This window comes from Lolium rigidum, chromosome 6 (assembly GCF_022539505.1).
Source record: "Lolium rigidum isolate FL_2022 chromosome 6, APGP_CSIRO_Lrig_0.1, whole genome shotgun sequence".
Lineage (NCBI taxonomy): Eukaryota > Viridiplantae > Streptophyta > Magnoliopsida > Poales > Poaceae > Lolium > Lolium rigidum.
The window spans coordinates 138,213,857-138,230,283 of NC_061513.1; the positions used below are offsets into that span (position 1 = coordinate 138,213,857).

The window sequence follows — 16,427 nt, forward strand, 5'->3', positions numbered from 1 at the left end:
GATCATGCCGACGACGTATCCTGTCATCCCTAGCCAGACGATCTTCTTCATCATCGTCGTTGTATCGCCGGCGTTGGTCATACTGACTCACATACTTGTTGAGGAGGTGATCAGAGAAAGGTCGTTGATACCTTATGTTTTTCACTTCTCCCTCTCGTGACGTAGCGCTTGCCGTCTTGGCGGAGCCGATCGCGTGGAGCGGCTTCCTCTCGTATCTTTGCTATGAGAGCAGACTGCCCTCATCTCCGTCCTTACCGCAGTGGTGTCCAGGGCCCTACCATGTTAATATTGCACGAGAAATCCGGCTGGCACCCTCCATGGTAAGTATACTCCACCATGTTCACGGCGGGGAAGGGGTGTGTGTCGACCTTCATGGCGTACCGGTTGAAAATTAACCGTCCATTTTCTATCGCCATTTGGATCTGCTGCCGCCACACCCCGCAATCGTTGGTGGTGTGGGTGAACATGTTATGCCACTTGCGGTATGGCTTTCCGTTCAGCTCTTGCACCGTGGGGATTTTGTGGCCTTCGGTACCTTTATATGCTTCTCCGTGAGTAAGAGATCAAAAATCCGCTCGCTTTGGTCACGTCGAAGTCGAACCCTTTTGGAGGGTCTTGTGGCTTCACCCATTTGCGGGACACGGGGCCTCGCCGCTCGAGTCCATTCAGCCACTCGCTACCTCTCGATCTCCCGCAACGACCTTCATCCTCGTCTGCGCTCAACCGTGGTCACCGCACGCTTGAATTTGTCCCGGTAGACATCCGGGTGGCGCTCGCTCATATGCCGACAGCCTTCGCACCATGTGCGCCAATGAAGGGTAGTCTCGCTTGGGAGGCCACGTCCTTAATCGATGATGAGAGACCCACCACCGCCAACTCGATCGCTTCTTTTTCACTTACATGAGCCGAAAAGCATCGGTTCCTAATGGTCCTCGAGCGCCGGACGTATTCCGACACCGTCTCCCCGCGCTTCGTCGTACTTGTGCTAGATCGGCAATACCAACCTCGGAAGCCTCCGAGTGATACTCGCTCATGGAACTGCTCTTCTAACCGCTTCCAAGTCCGGATGGAGTTCGGTGGCAGCGATGTGTACCACCCGAAAGCCGATCCCGTGAGGGACTCGTGCGAAGAACCTCACACGCAAATCGTCCGATCGCCGAGATCGTGCCCAGCCTGTGCCAAATATCGGCTCACATGCTCGATGGAGCTGGAACCATCCGATCCACTGAACTTTGTGAAGTCCGGGAGCCGATATTTGGGTGGTAGCGGGATCAGTTCGTAGTCGTTGGGGTACGGCTTGGTATAGCCGAACGTCTTCCTTTTCGGCATCATGCCGAACTGCTCTTTTAGAATTGTACAAATCTGATCCGCGGTGATGGCCGACGGTGTCGAACCCCGAAGATTCGCCGGGGTGGCATACTTAACCAGCCATGCTTGCTTTTCCGGTTCTAAGCCAACTGCAGGAGCTGGGCTCTGGAGGTTTGTCGGGGTGGCGTACTTAGCTAGCCACGTTTGCTTCTCAAGATCTGCTCCTGACGTTCCTCCTGCTGTTCCAGAGGCCCCGGCTGTCGCAACCTAGTTCGAGAGTGCCCAGGTATTGCAGTCTGGTACGTATGCGCACGCGTATCCGTGCGGGATCTCATTGGGTGCCTCAAGCAGGAATTGGTAGTCACTAGGATCACCACCAATTTTGTAGACGACGTATGCCGATGAGTTCGGCAGTTCCGGTGCTGCCCATGCGAACGGCAGCGGAGGATGGGACTGGAGTGGCATCTCTCCTTTGTAAGTCCCCGCAGCTGGTCCCGACGGAGAATACCGGTGGCTCATGATTTCCTGGACCACGCGCAGAGCGACACGCTCCAAAGTGTTCACCAGGCTCTCGAGTGGCGGTGCAGCGAATGAGCCACCATGTAGTTGATCTCCGACGCAGCGACTCGGTGCGTTCTTCTCGACGGGGCGGACAGGTCCACTCCATCGAGTGCGCCTTCGGTGTGAACCCCTTCCACCCGACGCCATGGGAGCGGGTTCGTGGAAAGAGCCGATGAGTTCGGCTTCGAGGGTTGCCTTGATCTCGTCATGTTTCTTCTTGAGCTCATCGAGCGGATCCTCGTACTTGACCGGAGTGCTTTCCGCCATCTCGGATGTAGATGGCGATGTGGTGGATGTCGAAGGTCGTCCCACCGGGCGTGCGAATGTGTTGACGTCGAAACCCACCGGCGGCGCGAGACGAGCAACACAAGTAGAGCCGGGAACAACTAGGGCTGCGGCCGGCCCCGGTCCCTCGGAGCGACGGCCCGCAAAGCCTCCTCGGTCACACGTCCGATGCTATCGCAAGGGCGTGCCACCCGACCTATACCTGGCCAGGAAGGTGTTGGATAATGCCTCGCTTAGTTTCCTCGCATGGCATACACGTAAACATTAAATACGAGCCTCGATCGGCTCTCGGTTATCCCGTGAATCGGCTCAAAGAGCCGATCCACCCATGATTCGAACAAGGTGTCCGAACATATGGTGGTCCCGCTTGATCAAGATAAAGCTAAAGAGATCTACGACGATTTAGGGTTTTCACCGCATAATCGGATCATCCTACTCACGATTGGGCCTCGCGCTCGCGCACGGTGACCGTAAGCCGATCCTAGACAGTGGCCTAAAAACCAACACGAGGTTGATCCCCGAACATCCTTTCTAGGGCTAGCAAACGTCACCCTACACGCCGCTGGATCCTCCAACCCTTTGTAGGGCCTAACTAATGCGGATATTAAACTAATCCTTGCGTAACAAGGAGCAACCGTAACGGATCAGATCTACTAAACTATGATCAAGCGGGGTGCCGACCCTACACCCGAGATGGGTGTAAGGGCGGCTAGATGCATAAGGGTCGCACTACGACAAGCATATGATACGAAGAACAATGCTAACCCTAACACATCTAAGATAACTACGTTGCTCGCCATCAAAAAGGCTTCAAGCACGAGCAACGCATGAACAGCGTGGGTAGGCTTAGTGCTGCCTAGATCGCAAGATGCGATCTAGGCAAGCATGGTGCTTACCGGAGAAACCCTCGAGACGAAGGAGTTGGCGATGCGCCGAGATTTGTTTGTGTTGAACGTTGGTTGTTGTTTATTTCATAAACCCTAGATACATATTTATAGTCCAGGGGACTTTCTAATTTAGGCGTGCACCTAACCGTGCACGGGTAAAACTCCAACTCCTAATCGATACGTAACCTAATATGTTACAGATACAAGGGCAAACTAGCCCAAACTTTGCATGTAAGGCCGATTCACGTATTTCTTCTATATATATATTCTTCAAGTCCATCTTGATCGCGGCCCACCTCTGACTCGGTCAAATTCTGGTGATAACAGTATGATGCGTAATGTAATCAACACAAATATCCTTAGACAAAGCATCGATGTTTTATCCCTAGTGGCAACAGCACATCCACAACCTTAGAACTTTCTGTCACTGTCACAGATTTAATGGAGGCATGAACCCACTATCGAGCATAAATACTCCCTCTTGGAGTCACAAGTATCAACTTGGCCGAGCCTCTACTAGCAACGGAGAGCATGCAAGAACATAAATAACATATATGATAGATTTGATAATCAACTTGACATAGTATTCAATATTCATCGGATCCCAACAAACACAACATGAAGGATTACAAATAGATGATCTTGATCATGATAGGCAGCTCACAAGATCTAACATGATAGCACAATGGGGAGAAGACGACCATCTAGCTACTGCTATGGACCCATAGTCCAGGGGTGAACTACTCACACATCGATCCGGAGGCGATCATGGCGATGAAGAGACCTCCGGGAGATGATTCCCCTCTCCGGCAGGGTGCCGGAGGCGATCTCCCGAATCCCCCGAGATGGGATTGGCGGCGGCGGCGTCTCCGGAAGGTTTTCCGTATCCCGGCTCTCTGTGCACCGGGGGTTTCGCGACGGAGGCTTTAAGTAGGCGGAAGGGCGGAGTCGGGAGAGTCACGGGGCCCCACACGCTAGGGCCGCGCGGGCCCCCTCTAGGCCGCGCCGCCCTAGTGTGGCGGCGCCCCGTGGCCCCACTTCGTGTCCCCTCCGGTCTTCTGGAAGCTTCGTGCAAAAATAGGACCCTGGGCATTGATTTCGTCCAATTCCGAGAATTTTTCCTTACTAGGATTTCTGAAACCAAAAACAGCAGAAAACAAAGAATCGGCTCTTCGGCATCTCGTCAATAGGTTAGTGCCGGAAAATGCATAATAATGACATATAATGTGTATAAAACATGTGAGTATCATCATAAAAGTAGCATGGAACATAAGAAATTATAGATACGTTTGGGACGTATCAGTTGTCTGCTGCATAACTTTGCAAGGGAAAGACAACCTGTGAGGGATAATTTATTGTTGCAGGAAGTTGACGCTGAATTAGCAGCCATGACTCATGAACCGCCAGATGATGCTACTTTAATTAGAAGTGTCCAACAAACTCCCCAATGGTCTAATTTTAGGGAGCAGTTTGCGGAGGAGATGTATGCCGAGTACCTTGTGGCACATGGAGAACTAGAAATCGAGTAGATAACTAGTGATGCAGTAGATAGCTAGCTTGGTGATGGTGCCCCTTTTTGTGCTAGCTTGGTGATGGTGCCCCTTTTTGTGCGGTAGCATGCTAATGGTTCCTTTTGTGTCATATTCTGTACATGCATCATGTGTCAACCAATATATATGCATTATGTCTCAAACTTACTTTTGTCTTTACTTTTTATGCCCAATCTTTAATTTAATTGTAGAAACATGGCTGCACAAAAAAAACAAAGAAAGATCCTACTAGAGCTTACCTTTCTTGGACTCCTGAGATGGACACGACATTGTTGGACACCCTTATTGAGCATCACAACAATGGTGATCATGCTCAAAATGGTTGGAAGCCACATGTGTACAATGCTTGTATTAAGCATGTGAAGGAGACATGTAATGTTGACATTATGAAAGATAAAATAGTAGGAAGAATTAAAACATTTGACAAGCACTATGAGATCATTAGCAAGATGCTAGCTCAAAGTGGTTTTGGATGGGATTCGAAAAATAACATGGTGGAAGTAGACAATGATGAAGTGTGGTCTTGTTATGTTGAGGTACTAAACATTATAATAAAATTCTGTGAATTACTTTTGCAACTTGACTATCATTTATAATACATGTGTACTGTGTAGGCCAACAAGGATGCATCTAGCTACAAGAACAAGGTGATGATGAATTGACAAGCTATTCAAACTATTTACTCACAAGACCATGCTACTGGTGTTGGTGCTAGGACAGCTGCCGAGTCTGTTCAAGAAGAAGAAATAATAGTTCTTGAAAAATCTCTGGATCTACCTCCGAAAAGGCAACGCACTGGCGAAGCTATCTTGTGCATGATGGGACAAATGAAAACATCTTTCGATTATGCATTGAAAACAACCGAACCACTTCCTATGCTAAAGTTGACTCCTCCAACTGAAATCCTAGATGCACTAAAGAAGCTATAAATGGAGAATTGTGACATGCTAAGAGCTTATGGGAAGTTGATCGTTAATGAGCGCTGCTTATTCGAAGCACTGACGGCGCTCCCTGATGAATTAAAGAAGCCATGGCTGTTGATCCTACCTTTATGTTTGTTATGAACTGTGCTTGTTCGTAAAGCCTACTATCTACTTTCTTGTTGATGAACTGTTTGTGATGTGTAAGAGATATAAGCTACCTGTTAGAGACACAATTATTATCCATATTGTAATATTTTCGGTACTTGAAAATTACTTTGTGCCATGCGTATTCTACTTTCTGCTTTATTTTGATTATTTTAATGTTTCATTAATTGCGGAAAATAATTGTTATACAATATATTATATATGTATGTTATTTGTGTACATGTACGCAAATTTATATTGTTCAAACTCAACAAATCATCAAATTCCACGGATTCCACAAATTGTACAACCAAATAGCATTTGGAATTAGGCAACACCCATTGATTCTAACATCAAATTCCAAGCACACTCAAATGGTAGAATTCAAACTGAAAACTAATTCATTTTCATTTTGGAATTGGAATTTTAAGGCTGCATCCAAACACAGCGTAAGTTTATAGTTTGGGAGGTCAGCAGTTCAGCACTCAGCAGGGCCGTCCCTCCCTCCCTACCTTCTTCTCCCTTCTCCTATAGTCTGTCTGCGCGCCGCCGCCGCACCATGCCTTCCCTCGCCGCCGCCACGCTCAAACCCTAAACCTTCCATCCAAACCAATGGCGTCCCTCCTCTGCTCGCCCGCCTCAAAGTCGCTCTCCGTCACCACCTCCGCGCTCTTCCTCTCATCGCTCGCGTCCCTCTCGCCCGCCCACACCCACCCCCACCCCCTCTCCGCCTCCGCCGCCGTCCCGCCCTCCGTGCCCCCCACCGCCCTCATCCCCAACTCCCGCTTCCTCGTCGACGCCTTCCGCCACGCCGGCGACTTCTCCGTCGCCTACTTCCTCTCCCACTTCCACTCCGACCACTACGCCGGCCTCGGCCCCACCTGGCGCCGCGGCCTCGTCTTCTGCTCCGCCCCCACCGCGCGCCTGCTCGCCTCCGCGCTATCCGTGCCGCCGGAGCTGATCGTGTCCGTCGACACCGATGTCCGCGTCACCGTCGATGGCTGGGGCGTCGTGGCCGTCGACGCCAACCACTGCCCTGGCGCCGTGCAGTTCCTCTTCACCTCCCCGGGACCAAGCGCGGAGAGGTATGTGCACACGGGCGACTTCCGCTACGCGCCATCCATGAGAAGCAACCCTAACCTGCTGGAATTCGTCGGCGCCGACGCTGTGTTTCTGGACACCACCTACTGTAACCCCAAATTCACGTTTCCTCCTCAAGAGGATTCGGTGGAATATGTCGTCAACGCGATAAAGAAGGTGAAGGAGGAGAGTGGAGAGCGCGTGCTGTGCCTGATCGCCACTTATGTTGTGGGCAAGGAGAGGATTCTGCTGGAGGTTGCGCGGCGCTGCGGGTGCCTGATCCATGTGGATAAGAGGAAGATGGAGGTCTTGACGGTATTGGGGTTTGGCGGGGAGAATGGAGCTTTTACTGAAGACGCTGCAGCGACTGATGTGCATGTCACCGGGTGGAACATTCTCGGGGAGACATGGCCCTACTTCCGTCCCAATTTTGTGAAAGTGAAGGAGATCATGTTGGAGAGAGGGTACACCAAGGCAGTTGGGTTTGTGCCGACCGGATGGATGCACGAGACCAAGAAGGAAGGATTTGCAGTTAGGGAGAAGGATTCTATCAAGATACATCTTGTACCTTACAGCGAGCACTCGAGCTACGATGAGCTGCGGGACTACGTCAAGTTTTTGCACCCAAAACGGGTCATTCCCACTGTCGGAGTAGATGGTGGGAAGCTTGACGGTAAGGATGCAGTTTCTCTACAGAAACATTTTGCTGGACTGGTGGATGAGACGGCAAACAAACATGAGTTCCTGATGGCATTCCATCGAAGATCGACATCTGTTAGCCATGAGGATGTGTTGGCTAAATGCTCGAGAGAACAAGGCAGTGAGGACTGTGCTTCGTTACCAGAACGCAGTTATGTTTCTGAGCTACCAGGCAGTTCGCAGATTAAGATTACGGAGGAGATGAAGAAAGAACTGTCGGATTGTCTACCCTCATGGGTCAACCAGGAGCAGATCCTTGGTCTGTTGATGAGCTCAGGTGGCGATGTTGTTCAAGCAGCATCTGATTTCTTTGAGCGGGAGCGAGATTTCTTTGAAGAAGCAAATGTATCTAATAATGAAAAGCCTAAGTCGGGGGAACTCCGAACTTATGTTCAGGGATCTTCTGTTGAGGCAAGTAGTCAGCAGGAAGTTCCTTCATTTTCACAGAACCCCATGGAGCATTCTACCAAGCTGGTAAACTTGACTCCTGTGAAAATGAAGCATTCTACCAATTTGGTAAACTTAACTCCTGTGAAAATGAGCTCAACTCTTCCTAAAAAGGAAAAGAAGAGGGGTTCTAGCACTGTCAGCAAGTCAAAAAAGAAAGGAAGATCAAATGCGTCAACAGAATCTGGTGGACGCAAACAGCCCACAATCACGAACTTCTTTGGTAGAGCAACGGCAGCTGCTTCTAAAAGTGAGACAGGCGATAAAGTAACAGTGGATGCACATGAAAACAATGGGGATAATGACAGCCAGTTAACTGATACTGTAAAATCACACCAGCAGGGTGTAAACCAGCTTCTTCAGATTGTAGGTGGCAACATGTCCAGAGAATCTGCAATTTCTTTACTTGAGAAGACAGGAGGAGATATAAATGTAGCAGTTGACATTTTTTACAGTAAAATCCCAAGCAATGATGTACCTGCCAGCGACAAGAGTATTGTGCCGCAGAATACACAAAATGAAATGATAGATAGATATAATAGCACAAACATTGTCCACAACTCTTCTCAGGCTACTCCAAAGATGCAAAACTTGTATGTACAAACTTCTGTAGCTCAAGCAGATTCAGTCAATATATCATTGCCAGTTGAAAAGTATCTCCCCATTGAGCATGGTTAGCTACTAGCCGCTGAGAGTTTTTATTACCTTGCTCATAGTGAGTCATGGCATGTATGTCCTCTTCTGCAGCTTGCTGGACAGCAGGACAGCCTGCACCATACTTGCATTTGGCTCGCACTTTTGATCGGGTTGAAAGAGAAAAAGGAAAGATCAAAACTACTGCCATGCTTTGCAACATGTTCAGGAGGTTTTCTGATGTTTATTACTTCGTTTATAGTTTACATGTTGCTGCTGTATAATCCATTGAATATATTCACCGTTGAAATACTAGTTAATATCTTACCTTTGAATGCAGTTTGCTTGCCTTATCACCTGATGATGTGCTACCTGCTGTTTATCTATGCACTAACAAAATCTCTCCTGACCATGAAAATATGGTAAGTACAGAAATCACCATACCTAGCACTATCCCCAGATCTACTGTTGGTTGCTTCTTTTAAGATCTCGGTTGGAGCACCGGAGTATGCACTTGGGAGCTAAAGAATATCCACACATTGGATGTGTAGTTTCCTACAAATGTCCCATGAGAATACTGTGTTCCAAACCAGATAAAAAATTATACTGGTTAAAATCTATATCAATAAGGATAGCTTGATTGCCATCTTAATTTATGAAGTATTGACAAATCATTTTATTGTGGAATGCTTTCTTTCAAGTCCCACATTTACTGTTTAATATACAATATCCTATTATAGCATTGTATTTTAGTCATGTCATCCTCATATTTTCTTTTAGAAAGAATGCTTTCACTATGCCTTCTCATGGCATGTCAATACAGTAACTCCATGTCTGTTAATGAAGCTAGGAACTAAACATTGGCGGCAGTCTAGTTGTTTCTGCTCTGGAGGAGTCATTGGGAACTAGCAGATCTAAAATACACGAGATGTACAAAACTTATGGTGATCTTGGTAAGGCTAAAGTTAAAAGTAGCAGCATTATAGTTTCATATTGGTAGTTTGGAGAAAATAGCCTACCCCATGGTGTAATCTGTCATGGTTGTGTCTTCGCGTATGAATGCATTTGGCTGGCTTGTGAAAAGGTCTAACATTGTGTAGCTGCATGCACGAGTTATTATTGTTTGCTCCCTCTGTCCAGAAATGTTAGGCTTTGACCAACAATTATACTCTATTGATAGATTTATTGTTGGTCAAAGCCTTGTCTTGACTAAACAAAATGCACCTTATATTTCCGGAGGGAGGAGTAATTTCTTTTGTAATGGCAGTTGAGTTACATTAACTTCTATTTATTTACCATCTATGTTACACCATATGTTCTATGGATTCAGGTTATTTAATGTTCCAAATTCAAATTTTGTGGATTATAATTAGTATATAATATTGTAGGTGATGTTGCTCAAGAGTGCCGTCAAAATCAAACACTACTTGCTCCTCCTCGTCCACTCTCAATTCAGGATGTATATTCGTCACTTCAAAAGCTAAGGTATTACCTACAAAAGGAATCTTGTTTTGCTCTTCATCTTACCTTTTTATACTGATCTATTTTATGATAATGATTGTCCACCTTTCTTTTACTCAATATTATGTGCTACAACCTATAAATAACACTTGAGGAATTTTCCTGAATATTTTTTTTGTAACACATACAATTGTTTCCTGGCTGATTGCCAACTTGTGTGCCACCTCATCATCCAGGTGCTAGTTGTAGTCATAATGGGTATAGCGTATGTCAAGTCAGTATTCATGTTGGTGACTGGACTGTTGAGTCTCACTTGTTTAAGCAAGATTTTAGGCTTAACCAAAACAATAGGCTTCTATCCAGTTTTAAACCTGCCCAGCCAATGCTGATAAGCTTTCAAGTAACTATCATGAACCAGCCCCTGCTGCCTAATCACTGAGTGATAGGCTGTTGCAGTTCTATAGAGTGGTTAAGGTCTAGCTATTGTGGCGGGACTTGCAGCCATCCTAGCCATAGTGTTATGATTTTGCAAAGAATAAGATTATATGGTCGATGAAATATTGTTTCCTGGAGATTATTGTTAATACAAACATGTCAAAGTGGTAATCATTATCTAGATTTTCGAGCCACTAGGATGCTCATGCCTCTTACTGTATCTCAAAGCTCTTGATGATAGTTCGCATTCTTCGTATTGTGGATCAATGATACAGAGTGAAACTGTCCACCTGCCTCTCTAATGGAATTCTATGTATCTTCCCAAACATTGCCCAATGTCTTAAACTCTTAATTACTTAGGAAGTTAGGAGTGCTATATAGATGGCTAAGGTTCGCCATGAACAACTTTTAATCTGGACGATAACTCCTGTATGGTTACTGTCATGTCTGCTGTCAGCGGTATCAATTAATAACATGACATGCATGTCATTTTGCATCGAGCCATCTTGTCAAATTTCCATATGTATCTACTTATCTAGTAATCTAGTATCTTAGCAACTGATGGTAAATAACATTTCACTGTAGACTGCGTTATTCAGTTTTGTTCTAATATTTGGTTTTTCTTATGCTAGTAATAAGAAAATCGTTAAATCTTACTATATTCTGTCTTTATTTCATGCAATAATCTCACTGTTCTTTTCCATGATAAATAGATAATTTACAACTAAGAATAGTCATACTTTGCATGATAACACTTAAAACTACAGAGAATTCTGTTATTGATAATGTGTTTTAGTTCATCAGTGTTACTTTTTTTAGTGCAATATCAGGCGGTGGGAGTACCGGAAGGAGAAAAATTCTTGTCTTGCATCTTATTCGGTCCTGCAGAGAAATGGAAATGAAATTTCTTGTTAGAACACTGGTGAGACATCCTTCCTTTCTGCTTGAAAAATTTCTAAATTTGTAATCACTGCAGATTATATTTGGATTTTGTGGTTTTAGTCTTTCGTGCTTATACATATCTTCACACTAATCCTTCTCAATTTGGTTATTTGCTCAATTAGAGTACTACACATTGATGGACAGTTTCAAATCCATTTCCACACTTATTAAGTCCTAATTTCCATTTTCAGGAATGATATTTAGCGAAAATTGTGGCCCAGTTTCACTTTGCATTTTGTTTTTCTCATTATCTTTGTTCATGCTTCCAAGTCTTTGTGAACTAAGTATGTAGCCATCCTTTAAATGGTCCCAACTTATCTTAATTAGTATGGTAATAATTAATGCATGCTGGATTTTCCTTTTTTCTATACCCTCCCCTTTTTTTATGTGTGTGGGTGTGTTTTACCAACAGGTCCGTAACTTGCGCATTGGCGCTATGATGAAGACAATTTTACCTGCTCTTGCACATGCTGTTGTTCTTAATGAGAAATGTGCAACAAATCCTGTGGTATCCTTGGAGGGCGTAAAATCACAATTGCAGGTTTGTTTAACCAAGTCAAGCCTGTTCTTTTGTTCTGCAAATGATTTGTTCAAGGGTTTGAGCATTATTGCTCATATGCCCCATTATACCTGGCCATGGGCTTGGGCCTATTTTTCCGACGGGCTTTCTCTCTGATGGGCCAGGCTTTGGGCCTATTTTTCCGGCCCGACCAAGATTTTTCGTGTCGGGCTTTGGTCGGCCTGAGGCCCGGCCCGAGAAATGCTCAGGTATATGCCCCATAAGTTGGGCAAAGGTGTTTCACTGCACAGGAGCCCCAAAACTCGCACCCTTATTAAGCATTAATGAATTTTGGTGCTAGATGTGATTGTCGCTTGCTAATATTAGGAACACACACACATAGAACCACCCTTACAAACTATTCAAAGAGAGAATATACCTACACGGTCAAGCATCTAACCATCTACAATAATGCAAGCACTCCTAGATCATCATAGTTCCCAGGTCTCTATATGAACGTTCTGTCAATTCTAGGAGTGTACTTGGAGGACGCGTAGGCATGTCTCTTTCTTGTAATCACGAAAAAAGAGCATTGCAGTATCTATTAATTATAAGTATGAATGCATCGATCCCTCGATGTGGCAACAATGCTATAATATAAGTATGTTGGAAAGGGAAAAAGCTGGTCTATTTTGCTAAACACATATGTTAAGTATCTTCAGAGAAAATTCAGTTACTGTCTCTAAAGCTTGTGGGTCAAAGCCCATAGTTATGAAAAATGCGCAGGTACGCCAAATTTTATATTGTATTAATTAGCACAAGGCCCACAATTTCTTACGCATGGCCCTGCTTGTCTCTAAAGTAACCTACACTATCCCATTTTGTAGTTTTATTTATGATCTGCTAGAATCTGAATTTCTTACCACAAAGAGTGAACATGGCACCTCCATTCTCTTGTTGACTACACAGCTGCGGAACTTTGACCCTTTTTTCTCCCTAACTGTAAAATATTTTGGTAAAAATGGAGGGAACCTAATAGTCATAGGCTCATAGCCAGGGCCCAGCAAGTCTATGCTTCTTATTCTTATGTGAATTTCCACTTTCCACTTCCACACATCTTCAGCATATGATGATTTGACATTTTACACATTTTTCTGAACCAAGGATGCTATCTTCCTTCCTCTTTGAGCAGAGCCTTTCAACTGAAGTTGCTGAGGCATACAATGTCATTCCTAATATGGTGAGTAATGATTACTGAACTTACTTAATTTGATATATGTACATGATTTCCTAGCTGTTGGTTGTTTTCGTTAAAAGTGATGGTTTCTGGGAACTTATACCCTTTGTAAAAGAGCTCTTGGGAGTTCCATCATAGCGCATTCTAAATGCAATATATAATGGAAGTACAACGGCCTTGACTTCTTATGAGTTATGAATGCCCATTAGCCAATCTGTGATGCAAGTGGTGGGCTAGAAAACTTCAAAAGGAAGTTACAAAGATTAAGATTTATAAACTTCCTTTGGCAAATAATGTATATACAGTTATACACTCAATCAAACTGAAACAGGATGGTTCTTGCTTTCAAGAGAGAGAAGGTTACCTTTCTCTGACATTTTGCTGAAGGAATTTGCTGACATTATTTGTCAGGATTTGCTTGTTCCCTCTCTTCTGCGAGAAGGCACTACATTTGCAGCGTCGTCCTTAGCAATGGTTCCTGGCACACCTATACCACCTATGCTTGCAAGGTATGTACATGCATGATGCTGTTACAGTAATTTTTGTACTGACTTATTTTCTGTTGTATTGATGGTTGTGTTTCTTTTATTTTTTCAGAATTACTAATGGGGTCACTCAAGCACTGAAGTTGTTTCATGGTAAAGCATTTACTTGCGAGTACAAGTGAGTTTGTTGCTCTCTAAGAGATCCTTAGCAAACCTACTTTCACGGCTATATGGTTGTTCTTGCTTTACATTAATTTGTTTGTGAATTGCTAAGTTTAACACATTGCATCTAGCATAAGCATGGGTTTTGTTTGAAGGGTCGTGTGTACTGTGGAGCCTGACAAAGCACTAAGTGAGGAATATATCTGAAAAAAAAAATCTGGGTTTACAATTGCCATTAGAAGTTACAAGGAAAGCTAGTTATCATAGCTTGGACATGGCTCGCCTTTTCTAGTTTCTAAAGAAAACTAGTTTATGATAAACCCTTAGACATGGCATGCGTAACTTATTTTTAGAGCTTTACTTCCAGGTATGATGGTCAGCGCGCCCAGATTCACAGGTCAACTGATGGATCTGTGCAAATATTCTCAAGGCAAATGAAAGATTCGACTTCCCGGTTTCCCGATTTAGTGAGCATGATCAAAGAGCTGTGCAACTCTGAGGTGACCAGCTTCATACTGGATACTGAAGTAAGTTTGGTTCATGAGGAAGAACTCTCTATGTTGTTATATTTAAAGTGGACCATTTCTTTACCTTTTAATTGTTTTTGTTATACCTGTTCATCCAAATAAAGGTTGTGGGAATAGATAGGAATAAAGGAAACAAGGTGATGTCATTCCAAGAATTGTCTTCAAGAGAACGAGGGAGTAAACACTCCTCAGTTGCAATTCAAAACATAAAGGTGCTATGATATTCTGCGACACTAAGTTTAATTACTGCTTTGGACTAATCAACATTTTGTTTTTGATATCACTTTTACTTGATTTATTTAATGCCTATAATCTCTATAACTTTCCAAGTACGAAGGAAATTCTGGTTAATTCTCATGATTCAGAACTTCAATAGAATGAGCATAGGCTTCTTGTTGGCTCTCTTGCGTTTTGTCGAGTGACCATTTATCGAGGATGGATTTTGACATTTTCTACATGGATGGAAGGCTGTGTGCTTGAGTTTTGGGTCAACAAATTCATATATCATCATGTTAGAACGTGTGCACCTGCAGAACAATCATTCATAAATACTCTCTCCGTTTGAAAATGTAAGATGTTTTAGGTGCTTATAAAGTAGACTAGATACAACCTGAAGTGAGTGAACCTACATACTAAAAATAGACTAGATACAAACTAAAGTGGGTGAACCAAAGAAAGTGCTTCAACATCTTACATTTCCAAACGGAGGGAGTATGATCAAATGGGCCCCTGCCTAAAAGAGGACAAAAGATTCAACTTAGTTTCTTATTAATGCAATTACGATCACTTGTCCTTTCTGTACAACCCACATTTGGTCATACTTTTGCAGGTCCACATATTCTAACATGATTGGTGCACATCTATGATTGTTTTGAGAAATTATGGAGACACGTAACACAAGTACTTAAACAATATAACTCAAGCTTTCACCCTTGCCTGTTCATTTGCTTATACCATTATTTATCACCACGATCAAATATGTAGGTAGCAGATTGTTGCATTTCTGCCATAGATATTTCCAGAGTTTCACTAATATTAGTATGTATGTACTTTTATTTCTGAGCACTAATATGTATTGCATTTCCTGCATTTTTGACAATTAGAATTATGTTTTTTGGGTGGAGGGAGCATATGCACATGGGAGCCGAATTGAATTTCCGGCATTTCGCATATTATATTCTGTATTTCTATTTCAGTTTTCCCTATGCATGTGTGTTACAGGAAAAACACACATAGTCAATGAGACCTGAGAGTGCCTATTTTATGCTTTTGAACAAAAAATGTACTTTTTTAATAATCACAGAAAGTTTATTCCATCTCAAAGCTGATACTATCTCAACCACTTTGCAGGTTGACATCTGTGTGTTTGTGTTTGATATCATGTTCTGCAATGGACAGAGGTATGCTTGAAAAGACTTCATTTACAAGAAAGTATTTTTTGTGGAGGGATCACCCCTATCCACCGGTTTATATCACATGGGTTGCCTAATGGAAATGCTTGGTATAAGCTACAATTTATTTTAGCTATGTCGTATAGTGTTTTACATATGGTTTATTGTTGAGTAAATTGCACTTTGGAGTTTTGATTACATATTCTTACCACGTCTAAGATTCGAATAAATGTCCTGTTAAACTAGTGTGTCACTCGTAACTGGGCTCAGCTTGAATGAAGCTGGCAGGTTGGCTTGTGTCACTGAACTGGCTCAAGTTTTTTTTATATCTGGTCTGATCCAAGCCTATGGTAATAATATCTGAGCTTTTTTAACTGCATAGTATCTGGTTCTATTTGTGGTGAAGTTGCAGCAGTAGTAAAAAAAGTGCAAAGTGCAATTATGTGGAATAGAAAATCCCAGGCACAACAAATTTGCTCTTGATTGTCTTATTCAAAATAGCAGGAATTTAACTGTGTTTTTTTAGGCTATTGGCTTATACACTTCGTCAAAGGAGAAACTGTAAGTTTCAGTACCATCTAGAGAACTTGTACAAGAAGTACAACAGATGTTGAGTAATGCCTCAATGAATGTCATGAAACTCTTCCTGCATTTTGCCTTGCAGACATCCATGATGTTTTCCAGGAGAAGCCAGGATACTTAGAGTTAGCTCAGCAGCTGATTGTAAGTTTCATCCTTAAATGAAACACATTCAATTTATAGATGTATTAG

At 43.6% G+C, this 16,427-nt stretch overlaps 1 protein-coding gene across 3 annotated transcripts; it reads left to right on the plus strand.

The window, feature by feature from the left end:
- Positions 1-6,191: 6,191 nt before the first annotated feature.
- Positions 6,192-16,427, plus strand: LOC124661185 (DNA ligase 6-like). 3 transcript variants are annotated; one of them, XM_047199043.1, is made up of 15 exons: positions 6,194-8,557; positions 8,632-8,749; positions 8,858-8,939; positions 9,368-9,470; positions 9,906-10,002; positions 11,233-11,335; positions 11,768-11,896; positions 13,047-13,094; positions 13,503-13,600; positions 13,689-13,754; positions 14,106-14,265; positions 14,370-14,477; positions 15,616-15,665; positions 16,183-16,217; positions 16,321-16,427. In XM_047199043.1, exons 1-15 carry the CDS (start codon positions 6,271-6,273, stop codon positions 16,398-16,400), a joined length of 3,564 nt encoding a protein of 1,187 aa, XP_047054999.1. In that variant the 5' UTR covers positions 6,194-6,270; the 3' UTR covers positions 16,401-16,427. The 3 variants fall into 3 exon arrangements, 1 of the variants encoding a protein (XP_047054999.1); XR_006990122.1 differs by lacking the exons at positions 15,616-15,665; positions 16,183-16,217; positions 16,321-16,427 and having other exon boundaries at positions 6,193-8,557; positions 13,689-13,729; positions 14,370-14,476; XR_006990123.1 differs by lacking the exons at positions 13,689-13,754; positions 14,106-14,265; positions 14,370-14,477; ... (1 more) ...; positions 16,183-16,217; positions 16,321-16,427 and having other exon boundaries at positions 6,192-8,557; positions 13,019-13,094; positions 13,503-13,533.

Coding starts and splice junctions, on each gene's coding strand:
- LOC124661185 (XM_047199043.1), top strand. CDS start 6,271: ATGGCGTCCCTCCTCTGCTCGCCCGCCTCAAAGTCGCTCTCCGTCACC. Junction 11,897..13,046: donor GCGTAAAATCACAATTGCAG/GTTTGTTTAACC, acceptor CTCTTTGAGCAG/AGCCTTTCAACTGAAGTTGC. Junction 16,218..16,320: donor ACTTCGTCAAAGGAGAAACT/GTAAGTTTCAGT, acceptor TTTGCCTTGCAG/ACATCCATGATGTTTTCCAG.